This window comes from Equus quagga, chromosome 1 (assembly GCF_021613505.1).
Source record: "Equus quagga isolate Etosha38 chromosome 1, UCLA_HA_Equagga_1.0, whole genome shotgun sequence".
NCBI classification, from domain to species: domain Eukaryota; kingdom Metazoa; phylum Chordata; class Mammalia; order Perissodactyla; family Equidae; genus Equus; species Equus quagga.
Window position 1 is genome coordinate 53530192 of NC_060267.1, and position 15823 is coordinate 53546014.

Genomic DNA, 15823 nt, shown 5'->3' on the forward strand with positions numbered 1-15823 from the left:
CAGAGAGGTAATCTGGGTCAGCACACTTTCCACCTCAGTAACAGGAGCAGCTCAGGACGCCATGATCATCACTACGTTAGCTCACCAGCATCCCTGAGATGGATAGTCCTTCAAATGAGGAGACAGGGGCTCCAGAGAGCTAAAGAACTTGCTTTCAGGCCATGCAGGGTCTTCCCTTTGGAGTCGTCAATGTTCCTACTGTTGCTGGTATTCGGCCTCCCCTTCCAGCAGCCTGAGCTCTTAACGGGACAGTTCTGAGGGCTGGGACATTTGGCAGTCACTTCTACTGGACTTTCAGAGCCATGGGACTTCAAGATATCACATGTATCAAGTGTCACATTTATGTAATTTCCAGCCAAGAACACATGTATAGGCTTTTCTGAATAAAATGAAGGAAGATTTCATATAAAACATATACTCTCTTTCCTTTCTTCAGCCCCATTTTAACTTCAATCTAAATCATTACTATGGCCAGCTCTTGACCTTTGATACCTCTTACTCGAAGAGAAAAATGATGACTACAGCAGTTACCCCAGAAATGAAGGACCCTAAACCCCATTCCCTGCTCTCTTCTAGATTCATCTGTGACACAGCAGGAAGCTAAACCTCTCTGGGGTAAACCATGTCCCCCATTCCTGGAAAGCTCTCTGCCTAACCCTCCTTCACGTTCCACTTGTTCACAACTTGGCTATTACCAGCTCAATTTTCAACTGTGTAGATCTCTCGTTCTTAGCTGGATGAAAAACTCCTTAAGGGGAAGACCCTGTCTTGTGTTCACAATGTTGAACATTCTACTCTGAGATGGTGGCGAGAAAGAAACCAGCATCCCCCTTCCTTGAGAGAGAGCTCACTATCTGCATTTTGATACCCTCATTTAGCACCGTAGGAACCCTTCTTGGACTTGCAACGAGCATGTGAATTTCCTGTGAGCTGGTGGAAAGTGAAGGAAGAGAAGAACATGTGGTGGTGCCATTACCTTCAATCAGACACGCCAACTCCACACAGCCCCATTCTTGCCCAAGGAGCTCCCAGTCTCCCAAGGAGCAGGGCAGCAGGGTGCCTGGGACTGGGGTGGGGAGGCGGTAACCTGCGGGAAAGAAGAGCCCTGCCTCAAATCCGCAAGGCTGCTTGTGCCAGGAGGCCAGGAGAGAAGGAAATGGAAGGGAGGCACGTTGAAGAGCCTGAAGCGGAAAGGAGGCAAGGCTGGAGAAGAGTGGAGTTACAGTATTCCCAAAGGGCAGAATTATAAGACGACACACACGGATAATTACAGAATGTGAGAATTTGGGGGTCCAAAGGGCTTTTGGAGATCAATCAAACAGCCAGATGCTCTCATTTTACAGCTAGAGGACTGAACTGAAGCCTGGCTCGTCCCCCAGCTACATCTAGTTAGAAGCTAAGCCTGCCCTTAGAAGGGCAAGCCTTCAATTTCAGAACTCTTTTCCCTATGAACTTCTGCTTCTTCCCAGCTCTAAGTAAAGAGATACAGGGCAGAGAATCTCCAAGAAAGGGAGACACAGCCCAAGTGGCCGGAAAAAAACCGACAGAGCCTCCAATGAAAAGATGCTACGTGCATGTAAAGTGCAGCGGCTCTGGGACCTCTGCTTTCCGGCAGCCTCCCAAAGCACCAGCCATTGTGTTAAGATGCCCCAAATTAAGCTGATTAAAAGGAGAGCCATAATGCTCGTCTGTCAGCCTGGACAGGTGGCACTCCACAGCGCTGGAGGTCGGGCAAGCCTCCAACTTCGATGATGATAGGCCCCTCCTCTGCGCGCCCCCAGCCTCGGAGCCCTGACAGCAGTGTTTGTGATCTCCGGCTTGTTACACGGGCCTCCGACTTCCTCTGCTCGCTGGCTCAAGCTCTGCGCCCTGCACCCTCCTCGGCCCCCATGAATGGGCTGACGGAACTCCTCCCATTAGCCCCCAGTGTATCTGCATCACTCCATTGTCACCACACACGCACTGCACTCAACACGGGGACAAAGGGCTGAATGAGCCCCGGACCCCGGCCAACTCAGGCAGAGACAACTTAGGAAACTATCTCATTCTGCCTTTCTTCACAGGCTGTTTGGCCGATTTCCTTGCATACCAAATGAGGCCCGCAGGAAAAATAAGGCAGGAGAGGGAAGCACCAGCTCCAATTCTATCCCCTCCACCGCCCCACCCCCAGCTCCCCTCCCGGCAACTCTTCACAAGGTTCTCGACCACAGGCCCTGAAAAGTTCACCAAGGATAGTCTCAGTGATACAGGGGGCTCTAGAACAAGGTGTGTGTGAGAGGACTGGTGTTTCTAGCTAAGAAGGACCAAGACACAATGCTGGGGAACAGCATCTCCCACAGAGAACAGGTGGTCAATATCCAGGCTTCTTCCACGGCACCACTAAATGTTTGATAATAGCTCAGACAACCAGGATCATAGCATGCCAGGACGACCCTAAGCAAGAAGATCCTGGCATCTTCTCTGGGCAATATTTTAGAATATGAGAGACTTTAGACGTAACCTAGGTAGAAAAGGATAAATATAATGGCCATATGACTAGAGCTTCTGTCTGTTCTGTTCAACAGCTTCCAGAAACTTCACAACATCTTCATGGCTTGTGAGCCTCAATTCTACTTTTTCCTTAGTGAATTATTATTATGTCACGTGAAAATGAAGCGACTTGTTCTAAGATAAAATCAGGTAAAACTCAGAAGACCCTGACATATAATTTATGTGAAGAAATACCTTTCCAACAGACACGGGGAGAGCAGAGAATGAGAAAAACACTCGAACCCCATCTGCCACCCTTTGTCCTCCGTTCTGTCCTTCCTCCCTCCCTCCCTCTTCAGCATCATTCCCCAGTGGCTCTGCCAGGGGCTCGGGATAAAGAGCTGAGTAAAAGTTGGGTGTTGTTCAAGAGGTTCTATAGACAAGTGAACAGTGAGATAAACGCTGGCACACAGCGTGAGCAGAGTGCCCGGGGACGGAAGAGGAACCCCGATTCAGCAGGGAGAGGTTCACTGGGGAACCGGGACAGTCGATCCCCCTCTCAAACTTACCCTTGGCAACGGAAGCCCCGGTAGAAGTTCCCCTAAAAGCCAGAACTGCTTCTCTGGCTGGTGTCTGTTTTTAGCAACACTTACAAGTGGAAGGAAAAAGTACTTAAAATATACCACCCTCTGAGACTTTCATTCCCTGTAAAACTGTCAGGCTTCTCACTCAGCTTTCTCTTTGGAATGAAGCGTTCCGGTTTATTTTGGCAACGAGAGGGAGCAACAAAGACCAGCTTTCTTAGAGCTGCATGGGTCCCTCCTATCAAAGCTATCTGCCGCTGGCCAACGAGCCCAAGAGACTTGTCTGGCGTTTCAAAGGAATCAGGGTGAAACCCTCCTTCAACAGTCTGATCCTTGCCAATCCATGGGCAGAGAACACTGTAAGCTTGCAGAGGTCACAAACAACAAGGTGCCTGGGCAAGCACAGAACGGCAGGGATCCTAGGGTGAAACGTCAGCTCTTCCTGATTCCTATGTGTTAGTGCATTAGAGCCAGGGGGACAAAATGCGGTCCGTGTCTGTGTGTGTGTGTGTGTGTGTGTGTGTGTGTGTACACATATGTACTTTTTTTATTGTGGCAAAATATACATAACATAAAATTTACCATCTTAATCATTTTTAAGCATACAGCAACATTAAGTACATTCACATTGTTGTGCAACCATCACTACTCTCCATCTCCAGAACTTTTTCATCCTCCCAAACTGAAACTGCATCCCCACTAAACACTAACTCCCCCATTTCCCTGACAGCCTGGGCCCTGGTAACCTCTATTCCACTTTCTTTCTCCACGAATTTGATTATTCTAGGTACCTTGTCTATGTGGAATTATATAATATTTGTCTTTTTGTGCCCGGCTTATTTCACTGAGCATGTTTCCATGGGTCACCCACGTCGTAGCGTGTATCAGCCAGGTTGAACAGTGTTTCCTTGCATGTACATACCACATTTTGTTTCTCCATTCCAAGGATATTTTCTATCACCAAGTTTACTCTGCCGGGAGGCCTGTGTTTTTACATCAGGCCTGGTGAGCTCCTTCCTCTGAGGTGATTTCCTACTGCATTTATAGATCTAACACATTTTCTGGTACCTGTTCATTTACAATCTTCATTTGCTAGGGTGTTACACGCTTTACTCTTGATTCTCCCTAGCATTGCTAGGTTCCTTGAAGGCAGGAGCCTCATCTTTCACTTTCCACGCACCAGCCACCCACCCCAACTTCTGCCATGCCTTGGGTCCATGACTGGCTCATCTATTATGGCTTGCTCATCATGCAATAGTCTGCAACAAGTGGGCCTTTAATAAATACTTGCAGAAACGAATGGAGAGTGAGTGCTTGCAATACACCACTTCTTGACTCACGAAATGGTAAACAGAGCTCAGGAAGCAAAACTCACCTCCCTCCAAATGCTAGCGCCTTCCAAATTCTAGTCCTTTCATATGCCTTCACTCTGGGCTTCAGCTCTTCAGCACACACAGGCTGGTGGATGGGGGCAGACTTAGCACTTGGAAGTTAGGCACACACAGAAAGCCCGGCCCGCTGCTGCACAAGCCTTTCCACTAAGAACGCTCCCAGGGAGAGAGTGAACCAGCCTCTGGGGAGCAGAGGTAAGCTTGGAATTTACTGAGGTCTCAAGATGTTATCTGAAACAGTGGTATGAATTTTATATTCTACTATGTTCATGCGTGGGTTTTAATATTAAAATGTTTAACCCTGGGTCCACTGGTGAGAATGAGGCACATGCCTGCATCTCCAGGTTAATAGCTGGGATTTATTTATTGGAGGAGACCTCTAAGCTGGTTTTGTATCCATTCAACTCAGTCTGACAGCTGACTTGAACAGACTGGCTACATAGTATCTGGAAAGGGCCAGCAGTTTCTCCGGGATGAAACGAGAGAGTGGATTGCAGTCCTGAAAAGCAAAGCATAGCCCAAGAGCCTCAGTGGCACCCCAGGAGTGAGCTCTGTCCATCTGAAACCAATAAAGGGAGACAAAGAGATAAGGAAGAAGGCTGGAGACCGGGTGGGGCAATCAGCCAATCAGAGCAGGTCTATAAATATCTGAAAGAGGTTACAATGCCTGGGGGTCAAACTCTTGTCACTGACATTTTTGTCTCTGGGGGTCGAGGAAGGGCTTGTCTGAAGCTGGTTGGGAGTCCTTTTTGCAAGGCAGCCTTAATAGGAGATATTCAGAAAAGGAAGGAAGCGTAACATTTCTATAAATGTTAAGTTCTGTCCAAGATTTGTCTCTAGAGGATTCAGAAGGCATTCTTCACGTGAAGCTGCACGGGAGGGGTCTTTTCAATCCAGATTTTGGAAACCACATTTAAAAAGCCTATGTGTTGGAGCCAGCATTTTAAAAGCATATCTGAGAACTGTTTCAGAGGAGGACCCACGTTTGTTCCCTCACGCCCTTCAACACCTCCCTGAGCCATTTCCCTGAGATGGTAATAAATGCCAAGGCAAGACAGAGGCGGGTGGATGAGAAAGCCAGCAAACTGCAGCCTCAGGCTCTCGACGTTTGACCTTCTGCTCAGTGTCCCTGGTGGAGGCATCAGCCAGGCCTGTGAACCACATCATCCCTTAACTCAATATATTCCCATCGAGGGGTGTTCCGAATCCCCCAGGCACGTCCCGAGGGAGTCATCACGAAGTTCCCCTGCATTCTTGGGCCCTTCCATGGTGACTCGCGGGAAGGCCTCCGAGCTGTCACCCCTCTCTCAGTCGCCTTTAAACCGAAGGCCTTTTTCAGACAAAAAGACTCCAGGAGCTGCTGCAAGGGCGGAGTGCAAAGTTCCCAGGGCAGGCGTCAGAGCTTCCAGGTTCTAGCCCCAGCTCCGCTGCTGCCCTCCCCTCCCCCAGGCCTGTGACCTCTGCCCTCTGCACTCCCGCAGAAACTATAGGAACTGCTTCTGACCTCTCAGAACCACCCTGGCTCTAACCTTCCGAGGTTTGCAACTTCCAACCAGCTGACTCAGAGCCTCACTTAACCCTGGTCTGTCTCAAAACCTTTCTTCTTCTAAGGAGCTTCAGATTCTGCCAACCAGAATTACAGCCTGTGGGCTGTCCACAGGGCACACACAGGGGAAAAATCTAGAGCTAATAATAGTTCCTTGAATTCATTGGGCACTGTATTCTTTTAAGAGCGCTTTTGAATCCATTACCACACTGAACAAAAGGGAAGTGAGAGACGGGCGGGGCTGAGAGGTTCGTCAAGGGTGGGCACCACTCTCGTGGTGGGGCACTTCTTGCATCTCCACTCCGTTCAGTGCAGCTGATCCTGGCTCTAGCTGTCCCTTCTCTCTGTGCCTTCCAGCCTCAGCGTGTGTGAGCAGACACAAAAGCTCCACACTGTGGAGGAGAGGCAGCCTGACAACGTGGACATAAATGGAAATTAAGCAACACTTCAGACCCATTGGGAAGCCCAGGCCATAAAGGAAAACTAGGAAAGAGCCCTCCCTTCCCTCTGTATCTACTCGCTAAGTTCTTTTCTCTATGAGATGGTGCACAGGTTTTTGAAACCTTACAAGAAGGCCACACCTGAGTTTTGTACTCCCTTGGATGTTGATCTTAGAAAACGGAAACCAACCACAAAAAAAATATACCTCTGACACATCATCGTCAAACCAACTGTCTCTTTCCCTGAGCTGACAAAAGAGACGTCTGGTCCTAACCAAGATGATGGCTGCCACCTACCACGTCTGTGTTGGTGATCTTGGCCAGCAGGTCTACCAGGGCATCACCAGTCAGCGAGCTCACATCCTCATCCTGCTGGAGCCCACAGATGGCAGCTCCCACACTTCCAGTTGCGATCATCGATGGCGGGTACATGGCGAACTTAAAGTCTGTGAGAACAAGAGGCAGAAGGTCAGGGCACAGCAAGAATCTGGCTCCAGGAGCTCCCCAGCCTGAAGACACTCAGAAATAGGATGGTGGCAGGTTAGCTGTACAAGTGACCCCTTACCCTACAGACGCATCCTCTCTTGACTCTTTCCTTCCCAAGACACCATTTATTTATTTGCCACCTCACTGTGGTGATTCGATTTGAAAGGAGGAGACTGCGGCAGGGAAGGCAGAGTTTATCTGAGTGCACACAGTGAATTCACAGAGGACTCAGGGTCCCCAACTCTCAGCCCCACAATCCTGTGAGGGGCGAGTGTGTGCAAGGGACTATTCTCGGCCCTGGTTGGGAGGAAGGTGAGTGAGACACGGTCTCCTCTGGGGGTGACGGCAGGAGCAGAGCAAGGAGGCCTGAGACCAATACAGATGAGACAGCCCACGTGCCACATAAGTGGGACAAACCAAGGGTTCTAGATGTGGGAAGGAGGAGGTAAAATTTTATGAAGAACAGTAATCCTGATGTAATTTTGCCACATTCTCCAGACAGGAATCAAGGACTAATGTAGCCCCAAACAAGACGATTTTATTTAAAAAACGAAATGAAGTGAGAGAAGCAGCAACAGAGGGAACGAGATGGTGGGAGCCGAGCTTCACACAATTCCCAACTTCTAGCCCAATGCCAAGGACCTCAGGACATTAGGAGAGAGAAGGGGAATTTAATCACGCACCCAAGATTAACCATTGCACCATAACCAGATGGATAAGCTGGTTTAGATTTTATGACTCTCGGACCTAAAAATTCCATTTTCTTGCTGGGAAAAAAAAGAGTGGTTTGCTAGAGAGAAGTGCACAATGAGAAGAAATTTGAGGGGCTCAAACCCCCTCCACTTCCGTTTCTCCAAGAGGATGCTCCTAGCACTAGAGAGCTCAGCTTGGGAGACCAAACCCTCAATTTCCTCTGAGCGCTCCCCAAAAGGGGCTGGTGACCAAGATCAGCCACTGCTCCATCCATCAACACAAGAGAAGGAAACCTACACCTTACTCCTGTTAGTGCCGCTGACAGCTACCACCAACCAACACACAGTACCTTACACGTTATGTCCCGTTTCAGCTGCACGTCAACCATGTAAGGTACACACAATTATTACCCTCACGTTGTGGGTGAGAAACCTGAGACTTCTGAGGGTCTGAACTGCCCTCTCCCCTGCCCTGTGCTGTATGTTAAAGAGGCTGTCGTTTCATCACTCATCCTATTAACGGTCTTGGAGGGGAGCCCATCTTCCACAGCACGCTCTCTCTAGTTTTAGCATACTCCATTGAGTTTGCTGTACGTAGAGTGGGAGGGGGTCAGAAGGGAGGGTTCAGAGGGAAGACATGGGTCATGTTCCACATTACAGCATAAATATTAGGTTGAATCTAGAAAAACAGTCAACTTAATATTTCTCCTTCTTCCTCTTGTAACAATACACCCATGCAAGCACCCATATTAGTGATGTCACCATCCAGCATCAAGTTGGTGGTGGTCTTAGAAACACTGCGGGACCCCAGACCATGCACACGCCCTCCCTCCCGCCTCCGCCAAGACCCACGAACAGAGCGGGCCTGGCCGTCTGGCCAGCTTTCTCCTGGGCTTCCTTCCCTCAGCCCACTCACATTTCTACCTCTTGAGGGACATATATTGTGGCGTTCCACCCAGAACCTGCTCTCCACTGACTCCTCCAGTGCCTTATCTATCCCCTTGGCTGGTGACAAAGCCAGCCTCTCTGCCTCCTGCTCTACTGGAGGTCTCTTCCACATGGGGTCACAGGAGACTGTTTCTCTGCCCAATAACCTCGTTAGCTTTCCCCTGTGACACTCATAATGCAGATGAGGCAGCCAGCCCATGGCCCTGGGCCCAGAGGCACTGGTTGGGAGCATCTGGCAGGGAAGGGCATCTCTGCCCAAGGCCTTGGACCAGGAAGCACACCTCACACATGCCTATCTTTGTTGTTCTGCTGCATGCAAAACCAACTCCTATTTTTAGCAAATTAATTAACTTCTGGAAGCCAGAGAGTTTATATGGGCAGTCCTGGGGTACAGCAGGTGCTAGAGTTGCCCAGAAGGACTCTACCTCCCTTCTTGCTTTGCTAGGAAACTGCTGTGGGGAGTTCCCCTGGAGACACTGTCCCCTGCCCCCAGAATTGGGGAGCACGGTGTGCATGAACATGGCTGCCTCTCGGCAGCTCAGAGTGGCACAGACCAGGCAGAGTGCTCCGGGGGCAAGAGAAAGAGCTGCTGGAAGCTGGGCCAGCCACTGTGCCATTCCTCTGCCGCCCATACAGCAGCAAACCAGTGTCTTCTCTAGCTCCCTGAGCAACTGCCCAGCACCTCTGGGTTAGTCAGACAGGAGACAACATTAGCACTAAAGCCGGGTCCACACTGTGGGACCGTGGGCAAGTCACTTCCTCCCTCCGAGCCCCAGAATCCCATTTATCTAATAAGGGGTCAAGTTAGATCAGTGTTTTTCAAACTTCCAGCTGCAACTCATTAATGGGTCATGAAGTTCATTTGTGGGTCATGACCACCATATTTGTTGTTTAACTGAACAGAATAGGATAGAAAGTATCAGTAAGTAATGCATGTAGTAAGGGTAAATACTGTTTCGAGAAACTTTTGTATCAGTTTGACGTGTATCGTGAGTCTGTGTTATAAAATGTATTTCTTCCTTCATGGTTGAAGTCAAAAAGTCAGAAGACAGCAGAGTAGCTAATCTCCCAGATGCCTTCCAGGTCTAATTTGCTTTTACTCAAGGATCTGGATTAAGAATGAATCCCAAGGAAAAGAACAAGAACGAGACAACAGAACACAGCACAACAGAACACAGCACGGCTTCCCCCCGCCAGCAAAGTCACAAGGCATCTACCCCCCCAGAGCAGTGCTAGTTCTGCATGGCATCAGGGGCTGCCCCAGGCCCACTCGCAGGGACACCCCCTCCCTGTGGGTAGGGGAAACAGCAGAGACAAAAACACCAGAACGAAACATCTGAAGGGTCGTGTCCTTGTACTAGTTCTATTTAGTCAACTTCTACAGTCACCCGTGGAAATTTCCACCCAACCCATTCAGCCATTCCTGGAAACCTTAAACTTTGGCTGTGTAACCATACTGAGAAACACTCACGATATCCACTTGAGAGGAGGCGGCAGAAGAATCAAAACTTCATGCACATGTGCTATGATCAAGGTTATGATCTTCCAGAAATATATGAATACAAACACACATGAGTACGGATGAACTGAGAGGATACAAAGGAAATGTTTGTAAAATTTCCTACCGTTGGGGGGGAAATATGAACGTTTGTAAAATTTTCTTGTAATATTTTATTTTAGCAAATAAAAACCAAGTAAAAACCTCTTAAATCTCTACATCTCTTGGTCAAAAAGGCCAACAAGCCATATCTTGGTGCAGAAGGCACACCCTGGGGTGGGGATCTATCTCCACCCTCAGTTGCCCACCTGGAAGGATGAGACATTTGTGACTTCCTGAGACCCCCTCCTTCTCCTGCAGCAAAGTGACAGGCAGTTAACTGACCAGTGACCCGTTCTGACCCAGTTCTCACAACATGTTCCTCCCTGTTCTGGGCAGCATGGATGACTCCCCCCAAGATACACAAACACAGTAATACAGCACAGTGCATTCTAAATGGCTAGGTACATACGACATGGATAACTTCCAAAGAAACCTCTCAAAGAAAGGAGGTGCTCAAGTGGACAGGAGCATTGGAGACCGAGGAGGACTCTCCAAGGAGACAGGAAGGATTTAGACAGCAGAGTTAAGAAGCTCCAAGAATCCGAATGTGGAGGACACAGGCTGATGTCCCTCTACCAGCTGTGTGAAGATGGGCAAGTTACCTGAGCTCTCTGAGCTTCCATTTTCTCACCTGCAAATAAGGATAATGATACCCACCTCATAGGGTTGTTGTGAGGATGACTAAAATAATCCATGTAAAAGTACAGTGCCTGGCTCATGCTAAGCAATAAATGTCAGCCGCCGCCACCACCGTCATCGTCATCACCACCCGTTCTCACCACTGGAACTTCCTGTGGGATGGGGATGGGCAATTCTGACTGTGGGAGATTCTGTTCAGCATCTGCAGGGGCGAGGAGAAAGGTGCCCAGCATCCACAGACTGCAGGCAGATGCTGAGAGCAGGCCAAGCACACCAAGGCCAGGAAGAATGAGGGCTCTGATGCCTGGAGAATTCTGCACTATCAGTCATGTAGGTGTCCCAGAAACGACCTCATCAAGTCCCCAAAGCCTTCTGCTGGTTTGTCAGGAGCAGGAGAAGCCAGGGGCCACAGGAGAATGAAAGAGCTCACAAACATGCAATGAAGGAAAGACAGAAGCTGGCACCCGTCTTCCCAGTGCACCCCACAGTCATCAGCTGTCTCTCACCCAAAGGCAAGGACAACGCCCACATGCTGGAAGCCTCTCTATGGCCTCCTCCTCCTCCTGGTGAGGATGTGGAGACAAGGGGCAGATGCTACGGTGATCCCAGCTCTGCAGACAAGCACGGGCAGCTCAAATGCTGTGGGCCCATCCATGGGGTAGTGATGACAAGGTATTAATCCAAACAACTTCAAATTCATCTATTTCAAAACCCTTTCTTTGACAGGTGAATCAATGAACTCTTGAGAGGTTAAGTAACTTGTCTAGTGTCTAATGCTGGGCCTGGAGTTAAGATCGAGGCTTTTGGACTCTGGATCCAATGTTCTGTATAACTTACCAGAAGGTGACTAGCTCCTCCAGGTCACCTCCCACACCCCACCAAGGAAGACAAGGTCGCCTTTCCAATCAGAAGTGCAAGAAAGAGCCCTGGCTCAGGAGTCAGAGACGGTCCCGGTCCCAGCCATGGCCCCCAGCATGTACAAGCTGCTAACCTCCCAGGATGCCAGAGGAGCTCCTCGGGGCCCCGCTGGACCCCTTAATTTGGGAAAGGGCAGTGAGAAGTGCTCCCAACTTGGCACCTTGGTAAGATTTCTCTGAAGAAAGAGTTCTGATCTAAATGGGTTGAAAAACCATGGATTACCGGGTGGGGCAGGCAGCTCAGCCCTGCTTGTTTTGGCTGCAGCGGCCGGGCCTTGAGTGCAAGAGCGGCTGCTGTGCTTCTGCTCACCACTAGGGGGCGAGAGGCACTTGTTCTGAGGCTGAAGAGACCCAGGGAAGCCCCAGCCAGGCATTTCCCCTCTCCTCCCACCAACCTGCAGTCAGGTGGAAGTTTAAAAGGCCAGAACCCTGGGCACTCATTGGCCAGCAAATGACGTGAGCAGCACACATGTCATCTGCCACCCCCAGAATAGGTCCAGCACGCCCTGTCCTTGTGGGGCAGGACTGCCACAACAAGCTGATGCCAACTTCACTCCAAAGGCCGAGGGGGAAGGGGAGGGGAGGGAGACGGCTGGAGAATGGAAACAGCCTGCTCCTCATTCATCTATAGCTAGACAGGAAGTGAGACAGCCCTCCTCTCACTGCCTGTCCCCACGGGGCGCACTCACAGAAGAACTGAGACTCCCGGTTCAACATACCACTTCCCCTCAGCCCCATGACCTCTCAGCTGTTGAGGCAGCTCAGGGGCTCACAGATGGAAAGGCAGTTTCAATTCTTCCTTCCTGACAACCACCAAGGCCAACCTCCCTTTCTGGATCAAGGACCAAGTCATCCACCCTCTCTGGGCCACCACTGTCTTGCTATAGCCTGGGGATGAAAAGTCAGGAAACATCTTAAGGCAAAGCCAGGAGGACTCAGAGAGCACGTGGGTTGTCATCAGCACTGGGACCCAGGCCCCGGGGTGGTGAGCCTGGTCCTCATGCGCGTGGCACAAGAGCTAAGCATGGCATCTTGAGGTGGGGCTCCTGGGCAAACAGAGGGAGATGTGGGGTGCCCTGGGTAGGGAGGATGAGCACCTCCTCCCCCACCCCCGCACCGAGTTCAAACTCAATGCCACCGGCTCTTCTAGACTAACTGGAATCATCTGTTGAGCATGATATCATGCGTCAAGAATCTCCCAAGGCCAGAGCGCGATCCTGAGTCATCTCCAATGGTCTTCTTCCCTCATCAGAGACCTGGAGGCTCCACCATCAGGGCTACAACCAGGGGACGCTAAGACTCAGTTCTGCTTCCTGGGCATCAAAACCTCTAGGAAAGGGTGTACCAGGAGCTGGCAGTTATAAAGGTCTCCCCTTCACCCAAAGGCCTCCAGTGACCAGGACCGGCCCGGAGAAGGACGCCAGGCAGATGGAGGCAGTCTCGCTCCCAGAAGCCATTTTGGACTGAGCCGGGAAGGGAAGGAGGGCACCTCTGCGTCTCAACACCATCTCACCCTCGGGCCCCTTACGGGAAGACTGACGCTCCACTCCCCTTCCTGCAGCCCCTCTGTGCTCTCCTGCACTCTCTTCCCCTTTCACACACACATACGCTCTCCATGCAGACGCAGAACGACTGCCAGCTCTTTCACAACCAGCTTTCCCCATAAACTAGCCACACAGCCTGAGGGCTGGCTACTATCTCCTCTGGACCCACCGTGGGCCTCCAAGACCCCAGCTGCAGGTGCTTCTTCAGCTCCAGGACAGAATATCCAGAATTGGGGGGAAAGGAGAGAGGCATGAGGCTTTAAGGAACAGGCTGGAGTGTCTCCGGATCACCTACCTCTGGTCCTCCAGTTACCTTGTCCCTGCTACCTGCCAGACAGCCCTCACCCATGCGTCACACTCTGGCCCCAGAGTGTGGAATCTCATCTAACTGGAAGGCATTTCCTCCAAGAAAAACAGCCCTTGGCCTTCACGCTGTCAGGCTGACTGCCATAACCGCCACACAGTGGGGATGCTATGCGACTCAGTCACCCACCCAAACTCAAGGGCAGATCAGGAAAGAAATGCCTTGCAAGACAGGCCCGTCCTTTCTAGACCGAGGAAGCTTCTGAGAGCCTTGCTCTGCTCTGACTGGTCCCCGGCTGAGCTCAGCACTTGGTGCGTGGTTTTCCTTTGGTTGGAGATGCTCTTCCTCCCATCTTTCTCCACCCCCTGCCCAAAGCTAGTTCAAGGCTCCCAAAGGCAGTATCCGCGACTTCCTCTGCCTCCCCTCAGACCTCTGTCGTCAGTCCTCGAATCCCAGGCTCCCTATTCTGGCCCCAAAGTTGGCTGCCACCCCAAGGATCTAGGCAAGGAGGCCAGGAGTGGGGGATGGGATTCTCAATTTTAGAAAATGGACCTTTACCGAATCTGGGGACCTGCCTGTGCCTGGGTATGTTCACCCACCATCTCTACCCCGCTCAGAGATCGGAGAGGAGGAACGGGCAGACAGACCCCAAAAGATCTGTCAGTCAAGAGACAAGGTCGAAGCAGAACTCTGGCCATCAACAGCTGGGCAATGGCGGAGCTGCAGGTCAGGGGGTCAGCTGTCCTAGGGCCAGAGAAAAAAGACTGGTTGACCCCTCCCCCAGAGTGAATCATGACAACAGGGAGGAAAGGGACAGCCGGGCCTGGGAGATAAAATGACGAGTCAATGAGGGACTGACCTCTAAGGCCCAGGCCAGACAGCAGAAGAAGGGAGGAAGCAGAAGAATGGCTACTGTCTAAAAGGCAGCAAGCAAGGATCTATGCAGGCTCTGAAGAATGGTCCCAGGGCTGCAGGACAGGCAGCTAACTCTCCCACAAAGGGGCATAGGGCACAGACGCAAGCCGTGAAGTCCTGGCTGGATCTGGAAGGGCGGGACTAAAGAAAACAGCGAGAGGAAACCTGTGCCCTGGAATCAACCTTAGGTGGCTTGGAATCCGACATTCGAGCCAGCGAAGGCAAAGTGAGAGGTCCTGCCGGAATCGGATGAGGGCAGCTGGAAAGGTCATCATATCCATCTTAGTTGGAACAGTTAACATCGGAAATGGCAGCATTTTCACAGTCAGTACCCAGGCACGTCGTCCTGCACAGTCCTTAGTCTACAAAGTACTTCCTGGCACATCAACTCTTTCTAATTTTCATTTGCCAATCACCCTCAAAAGGCTGTAGGATCATGTATCAACAGGCATGTTTTGCAGATAAAGCAGCTGAGGTTCAGAGAGGTTAAGCAGCCTGTCCAAGGTCACCCAGTGATAAGGAGGAAAGCCTGACCTTTTGACTGTGAACACAGAGCATATACAGTATTGCATATTATATGATCATCTGTACATACTCCTGAATAACATGTAACAAGGTACTGAAAACAGTTAACCCCTGAGCCCACCTACGCAACTCAAGCACTCCTGGCAAACTTGAGCTGAACTCCTCCCCACGCCCCCCGGGGGGCAAAAGGTCTGCCCAGAGGGTGGGTTCGTTACTTAATTCTGATTGTTAAAATACGAACTCCTGACCTCTCTCCCCTGAACGATTAAGGTTCCAGGGTCTCTACCACAGCCACTACCAAGAAAACAACAGTAGAAACTGTCCAAGTTCAATTTAACGAGACAGCATCAACCACTGTCTTTAGTTTATTAGGAAAATGCAAAGCAAACCGGGCCAATAAAAACTATGTATCAATTGTGGGATCAACATGACAGGTGGAAAGCTTTTAACATGAAAAAGCCACTTGAGACTGCTATGTACGTTAAAGGCTACAACCCAAGTCTAAACTCCCCATGTGAAGGGAAGGCGTCAGAACCCAGGGCTTAGAAAGCTAGTCCTTGCTGCCAGCCAGCCAGGTTCACTCCCCCGGCCTGCGGAAGGAACAGCTAGAAGGCTATAAATGCCCCACAGTAAAAAGAATTCCTTCGGCCTCCCTTACCACTTATCAGGGCAGGCAGCACATTTATCTCGACGGTGTGCCTTTAACCTATATTTGCTCCCACCCCCCCCAAATTTCCTCTTGGGCTTATCTCCAAGCCATCCTTTTCCTCAAAAGATTAAAGATTCAAACACAACCAGAGAGCAGTATATATAATTTTCAAAG

The 15823-nt window shown here is 50.4% G+C and overlaps 1 protein-coding gene across 1 annotated transcript in view; it reads right to left on the reverse strand.

The window, feature by feature from the left end:
- Nucleotides 1-15823, reverse strand: part of CCND2 (cyclin D2) — a 29476-nt gene that overhangs the window by 8195 nt on the left and 5458 nt on the right. Inside the window, exon 4 of the mRNA XM_046658931.1 lies at nucleotides 6728-6876. Coding sequence (XP_046514887.1) covers nucleotides 6728-6876 — 149 coding nt within the window. The remainder of the gene's footprint in view (nucleotides 1-6727; nucleotides 6877-15823) is intronic.